Source organism: Enoplosus armatus, chromosome 2, assembly GCF_043641665.1.
Source record: "Enoplosus armatus isolate fEnoArm2 chromosome 2, fEnoArm2.hap1, whole genome shotgun sequence".
NCBI lineage: Eukaryota > Metazoa > Chordata > Actinopteri > Centrarchiformes > Enoplosidae > Enoplosus > Enoplosus armatus.
This window is the reverse complement of record NC_092181.1, coordinates 22,038,323-22,063,484: the sequence shown is the minus strand read 5'-3', so window position 1 is coordinate 22,063,484 and position 25,162 is coordinate 22,038,323. Positions and strand designations below refer to the sequence as shown.

The window sequence follows — 25,162 nt, the reverse complement described above, 5'->3', positions numbered from 1 at the left end:
CAGCTCTTTGACAGTGATTGATTTGTGGCATTTCACATTCATTTAATGATATTTCAAACTGCACGAGGGGGACAACAACCAACCAACAAGGCAGTAACCGACATCCTTTGCCTAACATGATTTACAAGGAGGAAACGCACCTGTCAGTAACACTATACAGAGAAGCCCTGAGGGAAAGAAAGACTTCTGTGTTAGACAGTTTCCAGATTCCACACATCCACCTGCTGCCATGAATGAACACAGACAGTTTGAGGGTCTTCATCTAAAAGTTCCACCTGTTGTTGACCCGGAGGCATTCAGCTCCTATCAGTCTTCATTAGTGACAAGGAATACCCCACCCACTGTCATTAGTCTCTGATCGGTAACACAGCCCAGAGCAACAGAGGTCAAAGTTAACATGAATGTATAATGGTTTTCTACAGTAGTGGGGTTAGGACCTCTCCCAAGGGGTCGCAATACAAATAGAGAGGTAGAGATTCTGATGGGTCCCCTTGGGTTCTAGTAACTGAGACACCACCCAGGACCCAAGTCGGGACAGGTCAAAATTGTATTCAGACTAACTGGGTCTGGGTAGAGCCCCTTTCTATTGCTGTGGCTCTCTGGTCTGTGTGTCAGTTAGGACTGCATTTCACAATTGTTTTCATTATTGACTTATGTACTGATTATTTTCTTGAGGAATCAATTAATTGTTAAACAAATTGTGATGGTGACGTTTTCAACAGTCCAAAACCCCAATGATATCTAGTTTACTATCACAGCAGAGTAAGAAAAATAATCCCATTTGAGAAGTTGAAATCAATGGATTTTTGCCATTTTCATTTATGAAATTACTTTAAATTCTTGCAGATAAATTTTTTGTCAATCCATTAATCAACTAGCTTAATTGTTGCAGCTCAAGTGTCAATATGTCTAATACCCGAGTGGAGTTGTTATCAGCTCTGATCACATATTGTGTTTTTCTGAGGCAAGATGGGAAATGTGAACTGTAAAGTGGGGAAGAAGTTTAAAGAAAAGGAGCACCATTTGGTAAAAACCAAATGGAAACAATCTTAAGGGGTACCCCTTCTACAAAATGAAAAGAGACCTCTCTGTTTGGGTGAACCTCATTATGGATCAGGTCTTATTATCCCCATGTCTACTTTCGACTGGTTCTGACTGTCCTCACATCCCTTTTGGATCACATCTCTTTTCTTGTTCCGAATCAGGTCCAACATTTTGGAAGATCTTTAATCTGAGGGGTTTGGCCATGATTAGAAGGATCAGAGAGCAGAGAAACATATTTCAGCTACACACATTGTTTTTCCCACTGACTGACTGAAAAAGGTCACCACCCTTAGACAAACTGTATGCAACATCGCAAGTTGGGTCACAAGTAAAAATGTTGGGAAGCACTACACGATGTCAGCAAATGAACTACAGACAGAAGAGAGGTCCAGAGGCTTCTTTTATGCCTTTTGGGAAGGCCAAAAGTGATGCACAGAGACCTCTGGCCTGGATTTTTTTTCCCATTTTCTTGTTCTATAAAAAACCCATCTGCAAAACTGAAAAGGATTTCAACCGGAGGCAACTGTCAACTGCCTCCAGGGAGCCACCAAGTCCAAAACAAATAAAATCTCACTCACAAATGTGTAATGCTGAAGGTCAAGGCGCCACCGCCTGCTATAATAATCCCCTGTTGTTAACTTCCAGTTCAATTTCCTTAGGGTCAGCGAACACCCTGCAGAGCCGAGGTCTTTCACGCACACCGTAGGGGCAAAGGGGTGCGTTCACAAGGAATTTGGCCAGTCCTACTCCATCATCATTACCATAGGAACGCTCGTTAGCAGGGGGAAGTTTTGCGTAGGGCTCAGTGGGATGTCGCTGTCAGACCTGTTCGTTTTTGATCCCTCTGACCACCTTGATCTCTACTTGTCTAAACAGTGGTGAGGGGGCAGCCAGTGACAGGATCTTAGTGGCACTCATCGTGACTCTACAATCCAGCGTTGCAACTAACGATCACTCTTATTTTCTCTTAATCTTTTGATAATTTTTCTTTTCATTCAAATTCATTTAGTCAACAAAATGCCCAGAAATAGTGAAAAATGCCCATCACAAGTTCCCCAAGCCCCATAGTGACATTCAGATTGTTTTGTCCGAGCAACAGTCCAAAATCCAAAGATATAAATTCAAGAAAAATGCATGTATTTGTAGGGTGCCCTCTTTCCAGGCACAAAACTATATGTACAACATATATTTCCTGTTTGTCTGTCCTGGAAGAGGAATCATATTCAAATAAAGGGCCTAGTTCTCCGAGGCAGATGTGTAATATGTGACTTTGGGGTGTACAAAAAAATACTTGACAATATTTGTGGTTTAACTGATTAAAGTATAACTGCATCTCTTAACTGTACCAGAATTATAGACAAATGAGAACACACTATCTGTGTTTTATCGCTTGGATTGTGTGTATGTTTTCTGGGACTTCCTGAATGAAAAGGACTTCATGTCCACTTGGGAACTCTTTTCACAGTGCTGGCTTATCTTTCTGATTTTTGTTTGCAATAGAGAGGACACACAATAGACTGAGAGTTGAGTTTATTCTCAGCAACAACACACATAGACAGACAGACACACACTGCCCCGGCTACAACTGCCCAGATACCAAAGACAAAAGGACCCTGTTGCCAAAAATTCTCTTTTCACACATGTAGGATATGAAATGACACCTTTTAGGTGCATGTAGCAAACAGAGACAAACGTTTACATTACAGCGGTTCTTGGCAACAGCAGCCGGCGACAGACTGCAGCAGGATCACTAATGTATTCAAGCCAGGTCTGTTACATAAATCACATTAGATAAAGTGTATGTTACTTGTTTGTAAAAAAACATTTTGACACCTTTATATGAATTGCTCTTATCACGGTTTGTATTATCCAGACAAAATGTGCTTAAGTTACAAACTAAATATCAAATATCTGATGAACTGCAGGTCATTTATCACCTCATGCTGCTGGTTGTGTAATGCACCACAATACTCCGAACAAAACACAGCAGAAAAAGTAGCCTAATTGGGAAACACTGTGTACAAGGAGCCCATTATTCAGGAAATCCTGGATTTATCAAATATTTTCAAAGATTGAGCGCCTGGCACCGTTATGTGTATTTTCAGAGTGAACCCTGGCAGAACCTGACAGAGTGAATTATTCATGTCGCCATGAATAAAGTAACCCCTCTTCCAACCCAACTGCTGATGTCCTGAGCGGATAGCCACTCAGGGATGCTGACCCAGAGGCAAGTCACCTGTGTAACTGTAGGGCTTAGTGAAGCATTTATAGTGCAGGAAGCAACAAGTTCTTGAAGGGCAAAAGAAATCTAACTTATGGATCTTATCTCTAGAAAATAGACAGGTTTTATACTTTGTCAGGGTTTCTGCAGCGTTCATCAAGTTAAATTAAAGACTCTTTAGGACCAGGGATGATATGGCCTAGAATTATCTATGAACTTATATCATATTATATAATATGATATAATCTGTATATCATTGTGTCAGTACTTACCAGCAGTATAATTCCTAACAATATTATTATATTAATCATCACTGGATGAGCAACAGAAAATGGAAGAATGAATGGATGGATGGATTTAGCCAGTTAAGAAGATAACTAATTCATTTACTAACTAATTCAGGTCAGAGGCCTAGAACAGCACTGATGATTCTCCAGCCAGATGTTTTTGCTAAAATAACATACAAAAACATTTTATAACTAACATACCTGCCTACAACATGCTAGAAAAATATTATAAGTTTGTGTTTTTAAGACTGTTCAAGGCCTGCAGATACCCTGTATGTGGAGATTTCAAACAAAACAATACAATGAAATTAGCTCTTGATTTGCTCTTTGCTATTGCTTAATTGACTCATGTGATAATCACCTTTGAAGGATCAATCAGTTAAAACACTCGAGCTTTCGGCCCGAGTCCCTCGACACAGAGCGATCATGATTTGGACTCCAGATGAGCGAACACGTCAATGAACATCTCAGTACTCTGGCCACAAGTCGTCAGATCAGATAATACTCATCACTGGAGCCTCCTTTATTTCCTCCAACCTGTCTGCTTATCTTTTAACTTTTGTCCAAAGGTTGTCAGAGTTCATGGTGCTGCTCCTCCCAGGCTTTTATCTTCCTTAACCATCTCTAATTTAATCCATGAGGAAAGCCAGAAGACATGACATGACAGACAAGATTTTGTACCAAAACAGTACTGTATGTGACATGTAACTTCAAAATAATGTTGCAGAACGACTTAGGTGACATCTAGAATTGATTGTGACCAATTTGCTGCACGTACAGGCCAACAACCTCCAAAACAAACAGCCATGTGTGATACAGGAGGCACTGCATGGAGGATTAAAGTGGCTCGAACAAAACTCAACAGTTCCTTCACTCTCAAATCTGCTAAATCGGTTTTAAGGAGATTATTACGTGGTGTTATTTGTCTAGAGTGAGGAATGAATTCCTAATGAGGCCGAGGTACAGTTCATGCCACATCATGCCATGTGAAACTAAACCTGCAACATTGACGAACATGGATCTTTCATCACGTTTATCTGTTAAAAGTCAGCTGAGGATGCTCTGTGTCTTGTTTGTCACCGGTAGGTTAATGTTTCCACTTTACCAACTCCACATCTATGCAACTTTGCTGATGTTAAGAAGCACAAAATAGGAAAAAGCTTCCTTAAAAAGTGAGAATTCTCCTGCAAACAGCATCTTTTTAAAGTCTGCAGAGCACTGTCCTCTTCAATTGATTGAAAAACCATTGAGGTCCTGCTTGATGGTTCAGAATGGCAATTAAATCCACCTCAAAACTGTCCCTGATGTTCCTCTACCAGGATGCAAAATTGGCCCACAATTCACAAGCGTTACTATAAATAGGCCGCAATCTCCCTTCCATCTCTCTCGGCATCAAAGTCCCACTCAGTGCGAGAGGAGAGCTGTCAGCTGGAGGTGACAGTACTGTCTTTTTAAATCATAAAGTTTTAGAAGCAGTTCAATTATTAACCTCCCAACCCCAATTTATCTAGTGTTTTCTGTAACTGAGCAAAGATTCATGTGTAGAAAATTTAATCCATGAAGGGATTAAAATAAGTTTCTCAATAGGTGTTTTTTATTGTTACCAATGATTCGATTACCATGAGTATCTTCTAATCAAGTTGGTAGAACAACTTCGCTCTCTATATAAAGAGCAAATCTACAGGAAAGTGTGTGTAGTTAGCTTGTGCTATCAGTGTGACTGAACCTGAGATTTAGCGACGAGTTCTCATGACAGAAATGTGGGTTTCTGGGTTATGTAGTACAGTCCAGAAAGTACTAAACACTTAGTAGGTTATTTGGGGCACTTACACTTTTTGTTACTGATTATGTCTAATAATTATGGCATTGTTTAGTTCTGCTGCTACAGTTTAAGTCCTGTTTAATGAGACAGGAAAATGAGTTGCATGCTTCTGTATCATCTACTGACTGAGCTTCTTGTCCTAGAAATGCTATTCATTTAAAAAAAAGTATATTACCAATAATATGCATGGAGTTTGCTAAAACTGGCATGAGAACATGCATTTAACAGCCTATGTTGGAGGTGGAACGATGGTGCTACAGTGGAGTTTAATGGAAAAGCACCATCGATTTATTCTTTTAAGGATAAGTTCAGAATTCTAGTTAGTTAATATGAAGCTTCATCCATCCGAGTTAGACAAGTCAAGTTGATATCTTAGTCTTTTTAGTACAAAACTCCCTCTTTTTGTTTCTATCCCTCCACTGCAGCTAAACGGGGAAACATAAAGACTGTAACTTTGGAAGATTCACAGTTGATCTGTCTAATTCAGAGTGCTGAAGCCGCATTTAAGCTTCAGCGAAACTTTCAAATACATTTTCGCACAGAGCAAGGACTGTGGATTTTGTCCATTTCCATCATTTCCACTGAAAGCGCATTAGGAAGGAATCTCTTAATGGCCAGAGTGAAGCTGACTATTGTTTTAAGACAGACTTGTAAAATCATGAACGTATCCTTTAAAGTGAGACTGAATGTAGCGTAACCGTAGCATAAGTAGAGAAGAGTATAAAGTTTGCTTTTATTAGCTATCATAAGCCTACATAAGCTACTCATACCAGAGAAAGTAAGGCTACAATGGCAAAGTGTATTCAATTGAGAAAGTGTGTTTTATTGATTGTGAATTTAACTCTCAAAAGTTACATATTTCTTTAAGGATAACTGAATGTGTTTCTCTACATGGCCTCTTCTGACTTTATTTACTTTACCAACAGCTACAGTTAATGAAAGAATTTCCTCTAGGATGACTATCATGGAAAATCTATACAAAAAAAATAATCCAGCACATTAAAACCCTCTTTTTTTCATTGTCCTTGCTGCACAGAGAAACAGTGTGCGATGGCCTGCAGACTACTGAGGCAGAAATTATGTCTAACTAGGCATTTCTCATAAGAAGCCTGTACAAGTGCATCATCACTTTCTGTATGAGGAAATTATTAATGATATGGGACAGACTGGAATTAAAAGCTGGAGAGCCAACACTGTCACAAATCATATTATAGCTTACATCAGCCGTAAATCACAGAGTTAGAGCATAGCACCATATAATGAATACTGTTCGTCCACGCTGAAGAACTGCCGGGAGAACAAGCTAATGGAGATGCATGTTCACAAAACTGTAACTGCAGTCCCTTCACTGTGCCTCCTCCTGTAACACAAACACCTGCAGAGTCAAGAGAATGAAGGATTTCGTAAAGACTGTGTGCAGATACAGGAGCCCCCAACACAACATATCCCCCAAGCTTAGCATGGACCTGGTAATAACAGCCTGTGTCTCAAACGAGGTTTTTCAGATTTGAAAGATTAAAGCTGCCAGTTTGCAGAGCACGCGAGGCTGCTCGGTCAATGACTGTTTAAACGGGCTTCAGACGGGTTCAGCTAAGACTAATATGAATGACTATCTCCCCTGTAACACAGGTTATATGTCACGCCTGTCAGCTAACCTGTAACTGAGGAGGGACTTCATCTAATTATATAAACCTTTTCTAAACCTGATTCAAACAAAGAATCTGCGCTCAACTGCAGAAAAATGTTTTGAACGTCTCACTTATTAAAGTTTTGTTGGTAAGCAGCTGATCGTTTAGAACCGTATATATGAAATAATAATAAAAAAATAAAATAAAAAAATAAAGTATATTACACTTCAGAGAACAAAACAAGCACTGAATCTCCTAATGAAAAATACAGAGGCATTACACACCCAGAGAAAAATAAGAGAAAAATAAACCTTCACTATAATAACACATCAACCTCAAACTAACTTCCAATACTGCTACAATGATTGGTGGATTAATTGACAGATAATTGACATAACTGATTAATAATTTTAACTATTGGGCAAACATGTCAAACATTTGGTTGCTCCAGCTTTTCTCTGTTTTATGTCGTTGTAAACTGAATATCTTTGGGCTGTTGGTCACACAAAACAGGTAATCTGAAGATGTCATCTTGAGCTCTGGCACTTTCGACTATTTTCTTACATTTTATAGATAAACAACTTGAATAAAAAGTGAAAAAAAAACACTGTCTCACTCACTGCTGGTAAATTTATGATTTTTCTGTCTACTTGACCTTCATCCGACTGAAATGCCGTAAATAAATGTGCCAGCAGTAAAAGAAGTTTTTTCATTTATATTTAAGCTGCGCTGCCCTCCAACGCACCATCACACATTCAGAAGCTATTTGATAGACTAAACAATCAATCCATTCATCAAAATAAATACTATGCTGGTAAACTGATAATGACCATTAGCTGCAGCCGTACAAAGAAATTAGGGGTTGAGCATGATGATATAAACCATGAGAATCTAAACTCAGTTTATGAAGAACACTGGCACTGAGAGGTGTTTAACATAGTAGCCACCTCATTTATATCAATGAGAACAGACTAAATATTAAACATCTGTGAGTATGATACAATACAACCAAACAGCGCCACAAACTACATCCTGCAAAATGATCATGAATTTATTGCAGGACTGTTGTATTAGACTGAATTAGTTTTAGCTGTGTGTGTGTGTGCCAGTGAAGCATTTAGCTGCTAAAGAGTGGACACAAAGATGTTGCTCCCTGTTTGTTGAACTTTTCTATATGAGTTGATATCACAATATAAAACGACATATACTGTCTCAGAGGATGCCATCCTTACAATAGGTATTATCCCACACAATGACACAGTAGCTTCAAGCGTACTCCAGAGAGCATTTTCCAGAAGTATATTACACTTCAGATCACAAAACAAACACTGAATCTCCTAATGAAAAACACAGAGGCATTACACACCCAGAGAAAAAGTAAACCAGGTGAAACAAAACCCACTCAGGCGAGATAATGACCATGAGGAGGGTTGAGGTGGGACAGAGTACACCATCTGCGGTGCAACGGATCAAAAACAGAGCTTTGAATCTTCTTCTGTTTGTTCTTTTGTTAACAGGTGATCAGTGTCTGGCCTGCAGCAGACCACCGCGTCTGTCTCTCCTCTGGTTCTGCTCTCCAATTGTTGCTTCAGCAATCTGAGCCTGGTGCCAAGATAAGCTTTAGGCAAATCTCGCAGTACCTCTTGGCTTCCACAGTCTTGTGCAGCATTACACCAACGTCTGCCAAGGAGGCTTACAGATTAATCACAGCATTTTGAGCATAATAACACACGTACTGTGTGATTTAGTAAAAACACGGCTTAACAGCTGGTTTAAACCAACAGATCCTGAGTACGGCGACATACAAAGGTGACAAATAAAGCAGGTGCTCAGGTCACCATAGAGACAACAGCAGGGAAACATGGAGGGAATGCAAACATGTTTACGTGGCGGTGGGGAAAAGTGTTTGCCCAAGGGCCCACAGACACAGCAGGCTTCATTAGAATACACTTTAATACCTGCGAAACACTACTTACAGGCAGCGCATGCACATGGATCACATTACAGACTCTCGCAAAACACAACACAGGAGCAACTGAACAATGTTCATAAATCCCCAAAACAGTATTTATCGAGAGAACATTTGAGGAAGGAATATTTGTGTTATTTGTTGCAGAAAATGTGTTCAAGTTTCTTAAGTTTTATTCTGGGCTGTTTTGTCTTCATTATTCAATTTATAGCTGAGAGATCTGGGTGGTAACGGGGGTGGGAGTTTGGGGCGTGACGTAAGTGAAAGGCATGCAACTGAGGACGCTTTAATGTTCTTCCTCTTTTCTTTCTTCTTTTGTTACATTTTTTCATTTTTTAACCGTTTTTCATTGCAGACTGAAATTGAATTTATAAGACAGGGACAGATTTTCAGGCAATGAAGACCCCTCGAGTTGACCCAAGTTGGCAACAACTATTCAGCCCCTCCTTGCTCCCACAGAAATAAATCAAGCCCCCCCAACATCTTCCTCCTCGGGGTGACGTCAGAGAATTGAGTTTTCCATGTTACTCTCGGCTTCCACAGCAACCGGGGGTGACACCGCCCTCCCCCATGACCTGACCCGGGGAGAAACTTTTTTTTTTCCACGGGGGTATTGTTCCCAACACTTGAATGGATTGCCCTCTAATTCATCTCAGCATGGATAATAGTGTACAAAAGCCAAGGAAGCCGGGGTCTGAGGTGCAGAACAAAACCAACAGGGGCAGAGTTATAAAGCCATACATGCTGAGCTAAAAGGGGCAGTAAGTTCTGATAGTGAATCCACAACAACCACAAAACTCCTCTTCTTACTCCAGTAATCACATTAACGTGAAATAAAAATGTCTGTCCGACATACAGAGCTGTATTTTTGTAGCAACCAAAATCCATCCGTAGCATCAAAAACTGTAAAGTTCTGAAAATTGGCTTCAAATGTGCAGTCGTATTCGTTTTTTTGTTTACTTATTATTTGGTCAGATAGTTCCTAAAAAAAACTTTTGCCAATTCTTTATTTAGGCAAAGTTCTTGCATGACTGCATGTGAATAGACATTTTAAATTTGAGAACTGTGGCTCCTTTCGTTCATTAAAACAAGGATTTGGAGTATTAGGAATAGTATTAGATTCTTAATGAACACTGAAACATATAATAGCCTGACTAAAAAGGGAAACTTTCAAACTATATCCAGCCCAAATACAATGTTTATGGATCATGCAAGTAGGTAAACTACCAATTAAGAAAAAGTATAGGCTTCAGTCATTTGCAAAAAGAGACTCTTAATTGAAAGTGAAAACTAGAAGTATTCATCTATGAGTGAACATGAAATAACTTCTGTAACTACTATATAACTACAGTGTCTATAAAAGTATTCCTGTGTTGACATTAAAAGCTCTTTTTTCTGATGATCACTGTCAAAAAAAGCCACATTTATGTTTGATTCGATGTTGCAAAACAATAAAACATGAAAACTTCAAAAAGGCACTGTAAGTCTACAACTCTTTTTACATTACAATGTGGTAGCTTGACTGGAAAGATATATTTTAGAGAATAAATATCTATTTTACACCTTTGGGCACAAAATTCTTCATGTATTGTGTAATAAGTCACATTTGGAGCTCTCTAGTAGCAATATTAAATGGATATAATCAAGTTCTTCAATCAAATCTTTAAAATACTGAGAAGAAGCTAATGTGTCCCTGTGTTTACACTGCCATCACACAGTAGAGCAACAGATTCAGGCCTCAAACTACACAAAATCTTCATAATGATGTAATTTTGGACCTAAACTGCATTGCAGGACACCTTGTTGTCACCTTAATGGCTCAGAGAGAAATCAGCAGCAGGAAGGATAAATGCTCCCAGCTTTGCAAACGTGGACATGCAGACTTCACTCTCACGGCACAATGACTTTTCACAGCAGAGTTACAGCAGGTCGTTACGCATCTCACATCCACACACACGGCATGATGCGGCGGTAACGTCCTGCTTGACTTACCGGGGGGATGAGAGGGCTCGTCGGGACACGTAACGCGCTCCGACACCGGAGGAGTTAGAGGCGGATACTTTTCAGAGGAGAAAATCTGCGTTGCGTTTCAGGTTGTCGGCGGGTCAGGTGAGCTGCTGGTGTCCCGGCCGAGCTGCAGCACAAACAGTGCGGAGACATGCACCAGCAGCAGCAGACGGCGGTGTTGTGAGCTTCCTCGTACGTGATTGGGCCAGGTGGAACATGCGCGTTCACGTGTTCCCCGGCGCGCGCGCCACACGTAGGGGCTTGTGACCACTGGTGCAATCACAAGGCTGCAACTAGTGCTAGTGGCTCAGGTGGGTTCATGTAGCTGGGTACATTTAATCAGGTTAGAGCACTGTTGGGAAGTAACTAAGTACATTTACTCAGGTGCTGTAATGTAGTACAAATGTGTGGTACTTGTAATTTTCTTGAGGAAATATTGTACTTTTAACTCCACTACATTTATCTGACAGTAGTTTTGACCAACTACAACAATAACAACAATGTAATATTAATCCACTAAAATATATATATATGTACAATAACACTGTGAATGAGGCCATTTTGCATAATGCATACTTTCGACAAGTACAAGTACTTTTGTAAGGTACATTCTGATAATACCTGGTTTTGACATGCAGGATTTTTAACTTGTAACAGAGTACCTTTGCACTGTGGAATTACTATTTTACTTAAGTGAAGGGTCAGAGTACTTCCTCCACTGCTGGTTTTGAGATACTAATATTTTACTTCCATTTTAATGAAAATGAAATGTCAACTTTTACTCCATTACATTTCTGAGGGAAGTATTGTACATTTTCAACTACAACTTTTTCCGTTTTTAATTATTTCAAAAGAAATTCTTGCCACTTTGATGCTGCAGTGACGAACTGAGCTGAGCAGCTTGACATCTTAGAGCTTTAGTGGAAAACACACTGGAAAACATTAAACTGCTGCTCTAAGTATGATTTAAGCAAATCTATTTACTTAGTGTGGTGTTCTAAAGAGCTACGGAGATAAAACACATCACTGAGGCTGTGATCAACATCCTCAAGGCTTTTCTGAGGATTAACCAGATCCTGTCAAATGTATACCTGTGGGTGTGGTGGGTTTGCGATTATGAAAACCTAAAGGGGAATCTAAAAGCACCTGGACTTGAGTGAACATAAGTCAAATTGAATCCATATGCCAACAGCAAATAAACCACTGCTGTCTCTCTGGAGATTAATAAGACAACAGGTTTACTTGAAATATAATTGTAAATTCACAGGGCATGTCAGAAGCTTTTCTTGCCCCCTCAATGATATTGTCTTTATCTTTTTTTGCTGTAGTCCTCTGTTACAACAAATGCACTATAAGGCTTCAACTTGCTTCATTCATTCACTGTTGGCCCCTGGTGGCGCCTTTTCATACAAGCTCCAAAAACCTCTGAAGTCATTTAGAGAAAAGAAGCTTTTATTTTCCCAAAGAGGTTACACAACATTCAGAATCCTTGCTTAACTCAACATCTGTTAATGTTTCATTATTACAAAAGGTATAGATCCACTAGCACATACTAGTACTAGCACATCATTCTGAAGGTCTTCAGGAAAAAAAAAAAAAAAAAGCTAAATGGCAGCATTGGTCGTCAACTACATACACGGTAAAATAGAGAAAATTGCAAATATATATCCATCTATTTCAGGGAAACAACAGATTGTTGTACAAGATTCACACTCTCAAACTGCTATGGTGAGCCATAGGAAAAGTAAAAACCAACAAAGTGAGGACATCAATACCAGTGTACAATATGTCCTCTGAAAAATATACTTTTATATAGCCCAATGATAGAGACTGTTAGCAGCTCAGCCAAAGGATGCTGGTCTTGCAAATTTACAAAAGTCAAAAAGTTCCTCAAGTTAATCGCATTTTGGTTTTCATCTTACATATCATACAAGTTTTTTTGTAATTAGTCTCAAATGCATAAATGTGCATATGTGCAATATGGATAAATATCTTTGAGAACAGCAAGTCTTAAAATACATTTAGACTTTCTGAAGTTACTGGAGTATTTTTTCTTTTCTTTTTTTTTTTTTACAGACGGATCATGTTGTGTGGAGTGTTTTAACATGTAAAGTGTGCATCCTCTGAGAGTGTGTGCGTGTGTTTGGTCCGTTCTCTTCCTTCAAGAGTTGGTCCCGAAAACTGGTAGTGAGAGCGTCTGTTCTCCATAACAAGACCAGATATCATAACACAGAAGGAAAGAGAAGAACTAATTCAAGAAATCAAGGCACATTTAGTCACATAAGGCTGGTCCTTCATTTTCTCTGGAATTTAAGAGAATCAACACTTTTACCCATTCAGTCATATGCCATGAAAGTAGACAAAATACGGAATGCTAAAAAAACAGGGTAATATTGATTAAAAGTAGCATCTTGTCAACAAAATCACATCACAACATGCAGGATTTGTTGTGAACAGCCATCACAGACTTTTAATTATCAATTTAAAAAGGCAAAAGTTTTACATGTTGGGAAACCGTCATTTGTTTTCTTGCAGAGTGTTAGATGAGAAGATAGATACATTTCTCATGTCTGTATGTTAAATATCAAGCTACAGCCTGCAACTGGTTAGCTTAGCTGGTTAGCATAAAGACTGGAATCAGGTGGAAACAGCTAGCCTGGCTCTGTCTTGAGGTGCAACCTCCCATAAAACCACAACTTGTTTTTTTTTATACACTGGCTTTTGTATTTGTGAGGTTTAGAGGTGCAAGTAGGCAGAATGTTTTTGGACACAGCCAGGCTAGCCATTTCCAGTCTTTATGCTAAGCTAAGCAAAGAGGCTGCTGGTTGTACCCTTACTTTATAAAAGGTATAAGAGATACGTGAGTGGTGTTGATCTTCTCATGTAACTCTCAGCAAGAAAGCAAATGCGTACATTTCCCAAAATGTCTTTACTCACTTTAATCAGAGTTTACTGTTAATAGTGACCAGTTTGCATTTGCATGATCCAGACATCTTAATGCTGTTTTGCCCTGTTTATCACAACAGGTATTAAATCATGAGAGAATTCATGTTCAGAGTCTCCTGAAGCTTCCTGATTACACTTTCATAAAGCATTCATCCCCAATAATGTAATTTTGATCCCATAGCTGCCCTTACAGAGCCAACATGTCCGCCGTGCTGAGTTACAACATTCATATGCTGGAATACAAAAGGCCATTTACAGTTTCCAAATGTTTTTTACTGCAGCAACTCCTGTCCAACAGATTTGTCAAACAGTATAAAAGTGCGTTTCCTATGATTTGAAATAACTGCAAGATGAAAAGGATGATTTAACATCAAGAGTAAAATGGATTGTAGGAGTTTTTTCTGTATGGAATTAAAAGATTTACAATTCTGAAAGTTTGAAAGGCAGTGACAGTAGAACTGAAGGGAGGAGGGGGGGTCCTGTAGTTTCTGTAGCATTTTAATTTCCTGTCAAACTGAGCCACTCTGGCTTCAAAAGGAGTGATTAGTGCTCTTCCAGCCAAGACGGACTGTCCCCACCTGGCATTTTCAACTTGATGTGGAATTGCTTGAGTGTCTGTTCCAGCTGCTGTTGGTTTCCAGCGTAGTACGCAGCTATGGCATTGTGGAACAGGATGAGCTGGTTATGCAATACCTTCACCTGTTTGGGAGCAGGAAAAGGAAAAGAAGAGATGATGAGCACAGATGAACTGTAAGCCAATATGTAGGCGAAGGTATGAAGAGCACAACTAGCCGACCTTGTTCTCTTCCAGGAACTTCAGCTTGACGGAGACGTCGTTCCGCATCCTCTCGTACTTCTCGCGGTGGATCTGGAACTGCTGCTGGGACAGCTCAATCTTGGGCATGGTGGTGGCATCACGTGGCCCCAGATTCAACTCCTCCAAATCTGTACGGTACGCGTCATACTCCACCCTAGAAGTGTGTTATTAGTTAAACAGCATCAGAAATATGTAATATGTGTGTAAACATGATGATAGGTGAAAGACCCAGATAAACGTCAATCCACAATCCCTGCACACCATGTTCAAAGATTGCTTGGAGATGGTGCGCAGGCACAATAAACACATGTGGTCATGCATTACTTACCTGGCAAATTCATACTGTTTGATATTAAGCATGGTGTCTTCAATTGTTTTGTCCACGAGTGTGTTAACACTGGAGATGAAAAAGGTGATCGCACCCAGCAGTGTCTCTCCATTTTTGGACAAAAGTTTTTGGGTGTCAGCGTTGTAACCAAACTCCTCCTGAAGAACAGAGTTAACAATTTTTATTATCTTGCTGAATTTGATGTACAGTAATTGTACTGTATATGCACTCTCTCAAATATAAAATATAACATGGAGCATGGAGCAATATTGATAAATCCTGTAACACAATAAGGAGCCAGAGGAAGTGGAGGAGGACCTAATCTTAAATTATGCATGACTCTTTATTGCCTTTTAAGCAATTAACTTGTTAGTTTAGAGTGTGCGCTGTCGTCTAATGCTTCAATAAAATAAAAACAACAATAAACATTGACAATAAACAGTAATCTAAGGGATCAGAGTAGAGTCTCAAAAACATGTTTGCCTAGCAGATGACCTACAAGTCAGTACATATTCTGCTCTGAGTATTTATCTATACTAGAGTATTTATCTATATATCTATCTATCATATATATATATATATATATATATATATATAAATATGGACTCACATGAAGCTCTGGTGACTTGAGGCTGAGGTCGGCAAAGGCGTCGCCCAGCTGCCTCTGAGTCTGCATCATCTGGGACAGCTGATTGGCCAGCGTCTGAGCCAGCTTGATTACATACTGGTACTTTCTCTTGTTGTCACGGAGGATTTCAATTTGAGCCTCCAGTTCCATGTCCACAGTCCTCGAGCCCCGACCCAGCTTCTCTGACAGGATCTGCCTGGTACACTGGAGAGGAGAGCAGGCTTATTAACACACACACACACACACACACACATACACAGATAAGTTGTAAAATATTAAGAATTACTGCTGTAATTGCAACTGTGCTTAGTCAAGAGAAAAAGAGCAGAGAGACTAAAAGAGACAATCAGAGAGACAGAGTGGAGCCAAAACACAAAGTCTACAGCAAGAGAAGACTTCGATAATTTGTGTCACTTTTCTGCCAACATCCTCATAACTGAGAGAAGATAAAGAGTGGGACTAAGGCTGAGAGAAGAAGCAGGGTAGAGGAGGCACATATAATAAATAAAAATAAATCAAGGACAGAGAGGATTACTTTATATGTGTTGATGCTCCACTTTCTCACAAGGTCCAGTTTTTCCATGGCTGGGTTCTTTAAGTCATCTGAAAGGACCACCGCTCCACTCTGTGGCTGTGGTTTCATCACGCCTGGACAATTAAAAGCCATTCACTTAGTAGGTGATTAAGTTATTGGATTTGCAGGCTACAGAGCTGTGGTGGAAATTAGGGAGATACAATTCAAATGTTATAATTATCAAACAGTGTAATGAGATTATTCTAATGTTAACATTGAAACTTCAACACAGACCAAAAACTAAATTTAAGGCATTAGAGGACACTGACAACATCTATGGTTATTAAAATACAATTAGTCACGACTTACCACTTTTAATAGGCCAACAGTGACAGTAATGAAGCGATTTATTGTGGTTTGGGCATAGAGGGGAAATGCTGAAAGACATGGAGCCCTGAAACTGACTAAATGTCGTTAAATGTTTTCAGTCAAGTCAAAAATATAGCTGACTACATCAATAAATAATATTGTTAGTTAAATTATTAAAATTGAGTACAAAAAGAAACAAAGCTTTATAGTTTTAGCCTACAAGCTAACAAAGCTAGCTAAATAACGCCTGTCTCTTAATCTTCACTCTTCATCAAGGACCACAATGGAAATAAGTCATGGACTTTAGGGTGTCATCCTTGACATTTGGAGGATGTGTGTGATTTAATGTCTCTTTTAACATAATGTCAAACAAACTAAACTGAAAAGGTTAGTTAGCTAACAAAGTTGAATTGGTTTAGATATTACAAGAATTTATGTAGCAGATAGATTATTAAAATTACGTGCACTGACTGCTGAAGTTTTATGAAGAGAGTTAGCTTCAGCGAGGTAGCTAACATTAGCCAAAAAGGATGGCGGTCAATATGTTTAGCTACTTGTGATGGATGGTAAAGAAAAAACAAAGGCTTTTAACCACATACTGAATGGAGGTTAAAAGGCAATGTATAAAATAAATATTTTATACTTTTATATTTTCACTAAAAAAATGTATTCAGTTAAATTTTTGACTTGTCTGACAACCTTTTACTACATTTCGTCAGTTTTTGGAAAGAGACTATGGGTGCCAACGTTTGTAAGGACAAAGGTTGCAAGCAGGAAAACCCACTGAGATTAAATGTGAAAGCAGTTTTCCTTTGAAGCCAAGCAAATGCTTCAGGCATCCAGAGGTTGCATCAGATCTCGAAGTCTTGAGATCAGATCTAGATCTTACGAAAGTGACTCTAAGGAATATGTGAACACTGATCATTAGCCACTGCAAAGCAGGAAAGTACTTCATTAGCCCAGACTTATGAAAAGGTTTAGATTGGAGAGCCAATAAACAAGAAAGGAGAAGAAGAAAGGTTTGATTCTGAATGCAGCACAGCCTGTGGGAACAAGGAGCAGGTAAGAAACTGATGAAGACCAAGAAGGGTACATTAGACTGCGGTTAATTTAGTGCACAAATGGTGACGATTCAGCATCATCTGAGTCATACTCCATCGCTGCGGGTACCTTTCTCAGCCTGACTATCGCTGGAAGAGCGTGCCAGGCGGCTAGCAACAGCCGAGCTGGGAGCTACAGGTGCCACGGGAGATGTGGGCAGGCTTGCTGACCCTGGGAGATATTCAGAGTTATGATTCATTAGTATGTCACCATCCCGCCTGCACAAGTGTAAGGGGGAATTTCTCATTGATGTTGATTTCCGGTGCGCTTTTTAAATTACGGTGGCTCTCTCCACGTTGCAGGGTGAATGTGTTACTGAACAAAAGCCTACCTCAACCAGTGTAAATAACATGGAAAATAGCCATGGCAACATTGTTGTAAACAGGCTACAACAGCTCATCCGTCTATGGGGAGATTTTTTATTTGCATGTAACAAGCGCGTGATGATGAAAAGGAAAGGAGGGTTATAGCCTGGAGATCAGACGAAACTCATTAAATTCAATTGGATGCCACCTTTACAAATTCAAATATCTGCCTTTCAAAATTCACAGAGATTATAAACCAAAAGTGGAGCACTGTGAATATATGGAGGGAAAGACTGTAAACACAGAATGCTGCAAAGATATCAAATAATGGAACAAGCTGACGAGGCCTGATACGTTTCTGATGAGCTGCTCCGTCACAAAACTCTGACGAGCGAGGAAACAGTACATAACCAAAACAAGGAGAGCAACAGTACAAATGGGGAGTGAAATGTTTTACCTTTGTATGGTCCCGATTCAATGATGCCCTCTGTTGTTGAAGCGAAGTTGCTGGAGGTGGCACAGGACTCTGAAAGGTTTAGGGCTCCAGGGCCACTGGGGTAACAGTCCTATGGAAAACATCCAACAGGGATCATATAGACAGATTCAGTGGTTCCTAGCAGACAGGCAGCAGTGGCAGGTATGTATGCGTGTTTGACATTTGGGGTTCACCAAAACTCAGCACCTAACCAGTTCACCGGTGTAAAAGTGATCCACTCACAAAAAAAGAAAATATCAAAAAATAAATAAATAAATAAATACAATAATAGATTCAGAGCAACTTCACAATAAAAGCCAAAATAAGTATTTCCTTGTAAATTAAAGCTTTGACAAACAATTTAACTTGCTTAATTGAGAATGGTTAACTGATAAGGAAAACAATTGTTAGTTGCAGCCCTAATATTTTGCATAGATTGCCAAAGACCTAAATTTGTTTGCACTTTTAATGTTCATTTAATGTTAAGCAAATTTAATGACAGAGAGTAGTATGTCAACCGAAGCGCTTTGAAGACCTGTTCTATAGAAGTTTTGTTTGTCGCCAGTAAACTCACATTGTCTAAGACAATTACATAGCTTTGAGTGATGCTGTTCTCGACAAGCCCTTACCCTCTGGAATACCGTCTCAGGGCTCTGATCCAGATCTCCATTGCTGGTGACTGGGATCTCAGCGGCTGAGCTTCTATGAGACTCCTCAGCCATTGTGCTTTCCTGTGATGAGGAGGGTGAAATGAAGCAGGTTACTTGTTCAAGCTTTCCCAAACAACTACAAAGACCTCAGACACCTCCATTAAGAAAAGAGAACTCAGGATCCACTAGTGGGACACAATAGTTGTGGGCTGCCATCTTGTGGACACAGCCATGGTGGAAATCATTGGCCCGGGCGACGATTCAATACAGATAATAATAATTGTTCTGTGGAATCATATAGCGATGACATAATACTGTGATATCAGCATGAACAACAATGACATTTACATTGGTGATAGTGATTTGAAAGTGTAACATGATCCAATGAACACCATTTTGATTATTTAACACTACCATACATAAAACATATTGTAACACACATTGTATAGATTAAAAAAAAAAAAAAAAGATTATGATGACAATGATTTCACCCACATTGTTCCACCCCAGTACATTTTTGTCATAAATAAGCCTGTATTCTGGTCAATTCCCCCAATTTCTTTCATTGATTTCCTGGACAGGATGGAGAGCTCAGTGAGCTTTAAGTCAGTTATGTTGCAGCATTACAGCATTTACCAGGATACCAGGAAGTTCTTGTGCAACAACAATTTTCAACACTCGCCTATTTTACAACACTGTTTCTGCTTAATTACTAAACACAGCAGGGTGGAATATGTTACCAAGAGCATTACGCTATCTTCACTCTTTACATACATAAATTCATGTTTTGTGTTGTCAACACAGTATCTTATATCATGTTTGTCACAAAGGTTTAGTGCATAATGTCTCCACCCATGAAGCTATGCAAAAAAGGGAATCAACCAGTTATCTCTAACATCTGCTGTTCTCCATAGCAATGCTTTGGACCGACAATATCTGGTTTCTCACTGCCATGTTCATGTCAGCATTTCCTAGCAAATACAAGACTTTTATGTCAGTTATTTCAGACCACATTAAACCCTGTGTGTCATGGTTTGTAACAGGTCATTTTGTGGTCTAACTCGGAAAATCTTGTGAAGCAGGGAACAAAACACACATGGAACAAAATTCTCCTTGGCCTTGAATAAAATGAACAATCACGTTGAAAGACCGGCTATAATCTTTATGAAAACGTTTAAATCATGGCCTCTTAATTGTGCCTGTGGAATCAAATGACACAGTGACACATTGGCTTGCTTAGCTGCACGTTTGCATGTTGGCTCGTAGCAAGCCACAGGGTGGAGACAACAGTTTATGGCAACATCACTTTCAGTTATAATAAATCAACTGCCCGTAGTTGCAGACTGGAGATGCAGCTGAGCTTTCTTTAGTACTTTAGTATTTTTGTGGCTTAATCACGGTGGACTTGGGAACTAGGTCACTAAACCACTATAAAGCTTTGCATGCAAGCGTTGTGAGGTCTAACAGTGTAAAGATGGTTATTGTTGATTAGTGACACACCTGGCAAAGGGGGTAGGTACCACTGAAAACACTTATTATAAATCTGAATTTGCATCTTTTAACAAGATCCTTCAACTATAGGCAGACCTTGACTGGTATATAAATAATGCAAATAGCTACCAGATCACCAGGTAACAAGATCTGGGTCTAGTCTGACTGGTTTCACTGTGTGAGCAAAAACAGGGACTTTAAATCATGGGTTTAAATCAATAACACATTTGTTATCAAAGCTAACATGTTCGGTTTGAATTTATTTAGTAAGTTATGTCTTTACTGACCACCAGGTACAAATCCTTCCAGTACTGGGTAAATATATTTGATTCTAGTTCAGACTATGACTATGAATAAAAGAATGTTAGTACAAACTGCACAAACATAAGGACACACACACACAAAAAAGGAAGATTTTATGTGAGGTTTGCTGCTTCTAAAATAAAGTAGTATGTGACCATAAAAAGACAAGCAGTGCAAAGCATGTAAGGGGATTTAGTGACCTCAGAGAATCCCAATGATCGAATATTAAAAACAGATTAAATAATCAGACGATTAATCAGACAATATAAATGACCAGATTCTTCAAAACTAGTTTAACTGAAGTCTAGTCAAGTTAATGAAGTTACTAAAAGGGTGGGTTGTCTATTGCAAACACTTCAAGATACAGTTTTGCTTTGATCACAGTGTCATCCGATACTGTACGTGTGTTTATAAAAGATTAAACTTGGAGAAGATCACTTGATGCAAAGAAGTTGGTGTGTCTTTTATTTTCAAAGCCAGAACCCGTAACCGGAGTTTTCTGATATGCTCAACCAGAAAATCACATATTAAATCACAAAAGTGAAGCACTACAAAATGATTTCATGTTGGTTTGTGTGACAAAGACTTTGCATGTTGTGTCATGTGACAGACACATAAATACTTAAAGGCCATATGACGCCTGCTTGCATGCAGGAAGCACAGACAGGCACTTCTAAACTTGTCTAGCCACCTACTGCAGATAAGACAGAGTCCTGTCTGATAGTCTTCTTCAAGTTTAGACAGGCATGTCTCTGGTTACGTGCATTTCAAAAAAAGGGTGTAAATAAAGCCGAAATAAATACAGATTGTAACAAAATTTGCTCACCAGCACGTTTTTTTGTTTTGATTTAAGAGTCTTCTTATATTGCACAACCTAATGGCACTGATTCAGCCATGGATCCAGGGATGATCAGGGGTCTCTGAGCCAAAAATGATCCAACCCACCATCTGCAAACATTCTACAAGGAAGCTTGCTAATAGTCTCAGCCTACTGGAGCACTGAGAGCAGCAAAGTGGCTGAAAATTAATCAGGCATATGGAGGGGCAAGGTATGGCACATCATCGTGCACTGTTCCCTACAGCTCAGTATCCTGGATACAAGCTAGCATGACGTGGGAGGGAGGAAGGCATAACAACAATGAGCTAATTGTCAAATTAGCTGAGTCAGCTGAAGAGGAAAGAATCATCCCTCTCAAACTATAGAAGAACGTGACACAACCATGTTGCACAATGTCGGGTTTAAGCTGCAAAAAGGATGGAAAATTTGTCTTAGAGTAAGACCTGCAAATACTGGATTATAACTGTGTTGCATTTAGAGTTGCTAAATGAAGAGGGTTTACCCCCAAAAAGAGGATTTGTTATTTTAAATTATTGCGATCTGGCGTGCAATGCCGGCACTGAGCCTGAATAGAACGTGAATCAACTGCCTGAGGAGCCACACATTCCAGTAACACAAGAAATGTGGGACTGCCTGAGAATATGCAGTCAGAAGTCCAAATCTGTTTCACTTACCCAGCCATGTGACTAACGGCATGTAGAAGAGCTTTATGTACAACCAGCTTACAAACAGGGAAACATTGTGAGGAAATGGTATCATTTACACATCATATACACATTCACTTACACGCAGAGCCAGTGTCCAACAAGAGAAGGCAAAAATGTAGGTAAGTGTGTACTTACTGACTTACACTTTATATCGCATAGTAATAAAAAATAATTCCTTCTCAACAATCACTTTGAGATAGGCCAGCATTAATACAAAACAGAAAAAAATGAAGGAAGCCTTGATCATCCCCAAACACACAAGGCACCTCACAGAGCAACACACAAGTAGAAGAAAGGAAGCCGCTAACTGCACCATCAACACAGAGCAACAGCTACACCAGCTATACATTTCTAAAACCTCCAGCAAAGCAGAATGAAATCTGAAGCGCATCTATCATATGCCGACATAAAAGGGAGGAACAAATAATCACTTTACAGCTAGAACTCAGGTTCATGTTGTTGACTATATCAGATAAGGGTCCACATCAAAATTCAATCTAATAGTAAATGATTATATAGGAAAGAGACCACCACCATCACAGAAAATAAAGATCGAAACAGCAACATGAACAAGAGCACAGTAAGGAAGTGCTAGAAGAGGTTGATTGTCCAAAGTGAAGGTAAATATCACCTTTGTTTCAGTGCGAGAATCTCCACTTTCCTCTGGTGTTTCAGCTGTTTCAACATGAGGATTTGTCTCATCTACACTGTCAGACACGTGTGCAGCATCACTGTCACTGCATGTCACCACACTCTCACTCTGAATGCCCTCATCCTCCTCTTGAACATCCTTGTCACTGTTTTCTGTATTTTCTTCAGCACTGTCAATATCAATGTCGTACAGCACTTCATCTCTGTAATTTCTCTCCCTACTGTTGTCTACAGTCTCCTGTTTTACATCCTCACTCAAACTCTCATCTGCCTTGTCAGCCTCCTCACAATCCATCTGAGGGTCCTCGGCTGAGGTCTTCCCAGATTCAGCCTCAAGACTAACTTCAGACATACCTGAAAACAGATAGATAGGAGGGTATGAACAGGTCCTACCAAGTAAGCTGACTGTTTATAGAGTACAGTACAATACAATACAATACAATACAATACAGGAGTGCACAACTAACCTACCCCCAGTTTGCTCCTGTAAGTGAATGTATTATCATTACAATCAAGTCATGTTGGCATGCGTTTTTTCTGAAACAGAAATCTCTGACAGTATTTGAAAAACCCAGATGGTTTTTACTTAATGCTGTTTAGAAGGTATTTCCAGACTCCTCAAATAGCATGTAGATGAAAAAATATTCCGCCACTGCTTGATTAAAAAAAACTTTTTTTACCCCCCCCCAGTTGTGTTTCTATTTTTTAAGATGGTAGGTAGAGATGGCATAACTCCTTGCTCATTTTGTGCAACAAGAAATATATAAAACGCATTATTGTGAATGAAAGTCTAAATCAATTAAAATAACATGTCATAAATGCCCTACAAATCAAGCAAAGAGATATGTCATTTCCGGCTTCCACCTTTGATAGGTTTTATTGCTTTGTATAGCCTTTTGACTTGCTTCCCATCAATAAGATATAAAAAAGAAATTAACTATCAGCGGTCACTTGAAACAAGCAAGCGAGCTAACTGCTGGCAAGACAATGTTAAAGTGTGCATTGCCAGGTTTTCAGCTCCCTGCAGGAAAATATGACCCATTTATATCGTGATTACTGAGTTAGGTTTGGTAGCTTTGTGACATTAAGCTAATGTTAGATGGGAAATGACGTGGATGCTATAACTTGTACAACTGGTGATCATTAAATTACAGCTGTTGACCCAGTAACGTCACACACCGGAACTGGCTTTCACGTTTAGAAGAGTTAGGTAAATTACCTGTTGCAGCACATTCATGTGACTGGCGAGGGTAATCCAAAAGTGATAAATAAATGAATGCTAGTAACGACACATCATATAACGTAATGTAATTGTTATATTGCATGGCCAAGGCTAAGCGGACGTCGTGTATTTGGAAAGAACACATTCAACAACGCTTTCTGTAGTTTTACCTCCCAGTCGGTCAGTTAGCATAAAACGGTCCACTAATTTAAGTTAACGTGAATGTATCAGAGTCGTTGACGTGTTGTTAGCTAACGTTAACGTAGCTAAACAGCAGATAACCCAGACGATAAACTGATGAAAAACTTCAGTAAAAGCACTTTATGTGGTTAACGTTATCTTGTTATTTCTCCATATGTGCAACTCGACGCCATAAGACAATGGTGAATGATGAAAACTTTAGTTAACATTACCTGTCTGCGGCCGTGGCTAACTATTTAGCTGTGAACTGTTAGCCGTTGTAGTAACTTCACTGAAATCCTTGGTGCCGTGCTGCCCTCGACGTTTCTTTGAAAAGCGGTATGCCTGCTGTTAATGCAAACGTTGCATAGATATACTACCAATTTATCATCGGTGGTCCTTGACTCTCGTCAAGCACACAAGACTTGCTGCTTGAACCCCGGAAAAACCGATCCACAGTGTGCGGGCCCTCGGCTGTCATCAGAAGCAGTACACATCATTTGCTGCATGCGCTCTCCCCCTGCTGTTAAAATGTGCGGTCTGCAGTTTGTGTGCAAGGTCTAAAATAAGCTAATTAAACAATTTACAAACTGGGTAAATATATTTAGACACATTTTAGGTAAACCACGACAATGAGCAGACTAATATGCTGGTCAAGC

General features: G+C 39.4%; 1 protein-coding gene across 5 annotated transcripts; it reads right to left on the bottom strand.

The window, feature by feature from the left end:
• Positions 1-12,412: 12,412 nt before the first annotated feature.
• arfip1 (ADP-ribosylation factor interacting protein 1 (arfaptin 1)) lies at positions 12,413-24,927 on the bottom strand. 5 transcript variants are annotated; one of them, XM_070914406.1, is made up of 11 exons: positions 24,737-24,927; positions 23,082-23,455; positions 19,091-19,192; positions 18,828-18,830; positions 18,444-18,552; positions 17,751-17,852; positions 16,233-16,345; positions 15,680-15,901; positions 15,070-15,227; positions 14,721-14,895; positions 12,413-14,623 (listed from the first exon to the last, which is right to left on the bottom strand). In XM_070914406.1, the coding sequence occupies exons 2-11, from the start codon at positions 23,451-23,453 to the stop codon at positions 14,468-14,470; spliced, it is 1,512 nt and encodes a 503-aa protein (XP_070770507.1). In that variant the 5' UTR covers positions 23,454-23,455; positions 24,737-24,927; the 3' UTR covers positions 12,413-14,467. The 5 variants fall into 5 exon arrangements, with proteins under 5 accessions (XP_070770507.1, XP_070770492.1, XP_070770500.1 ...); XM_070914391.1 differs by lacking the exon at positions 18,828-18,830; XM_070914399.1 differs by lacking the exon at positions 18,828-18,830 and having other exon boundaries at positions 15,070-15,224.
• Between the last annotated feature and the right edge of the window lie 235 nt (positions 24,928-25,162).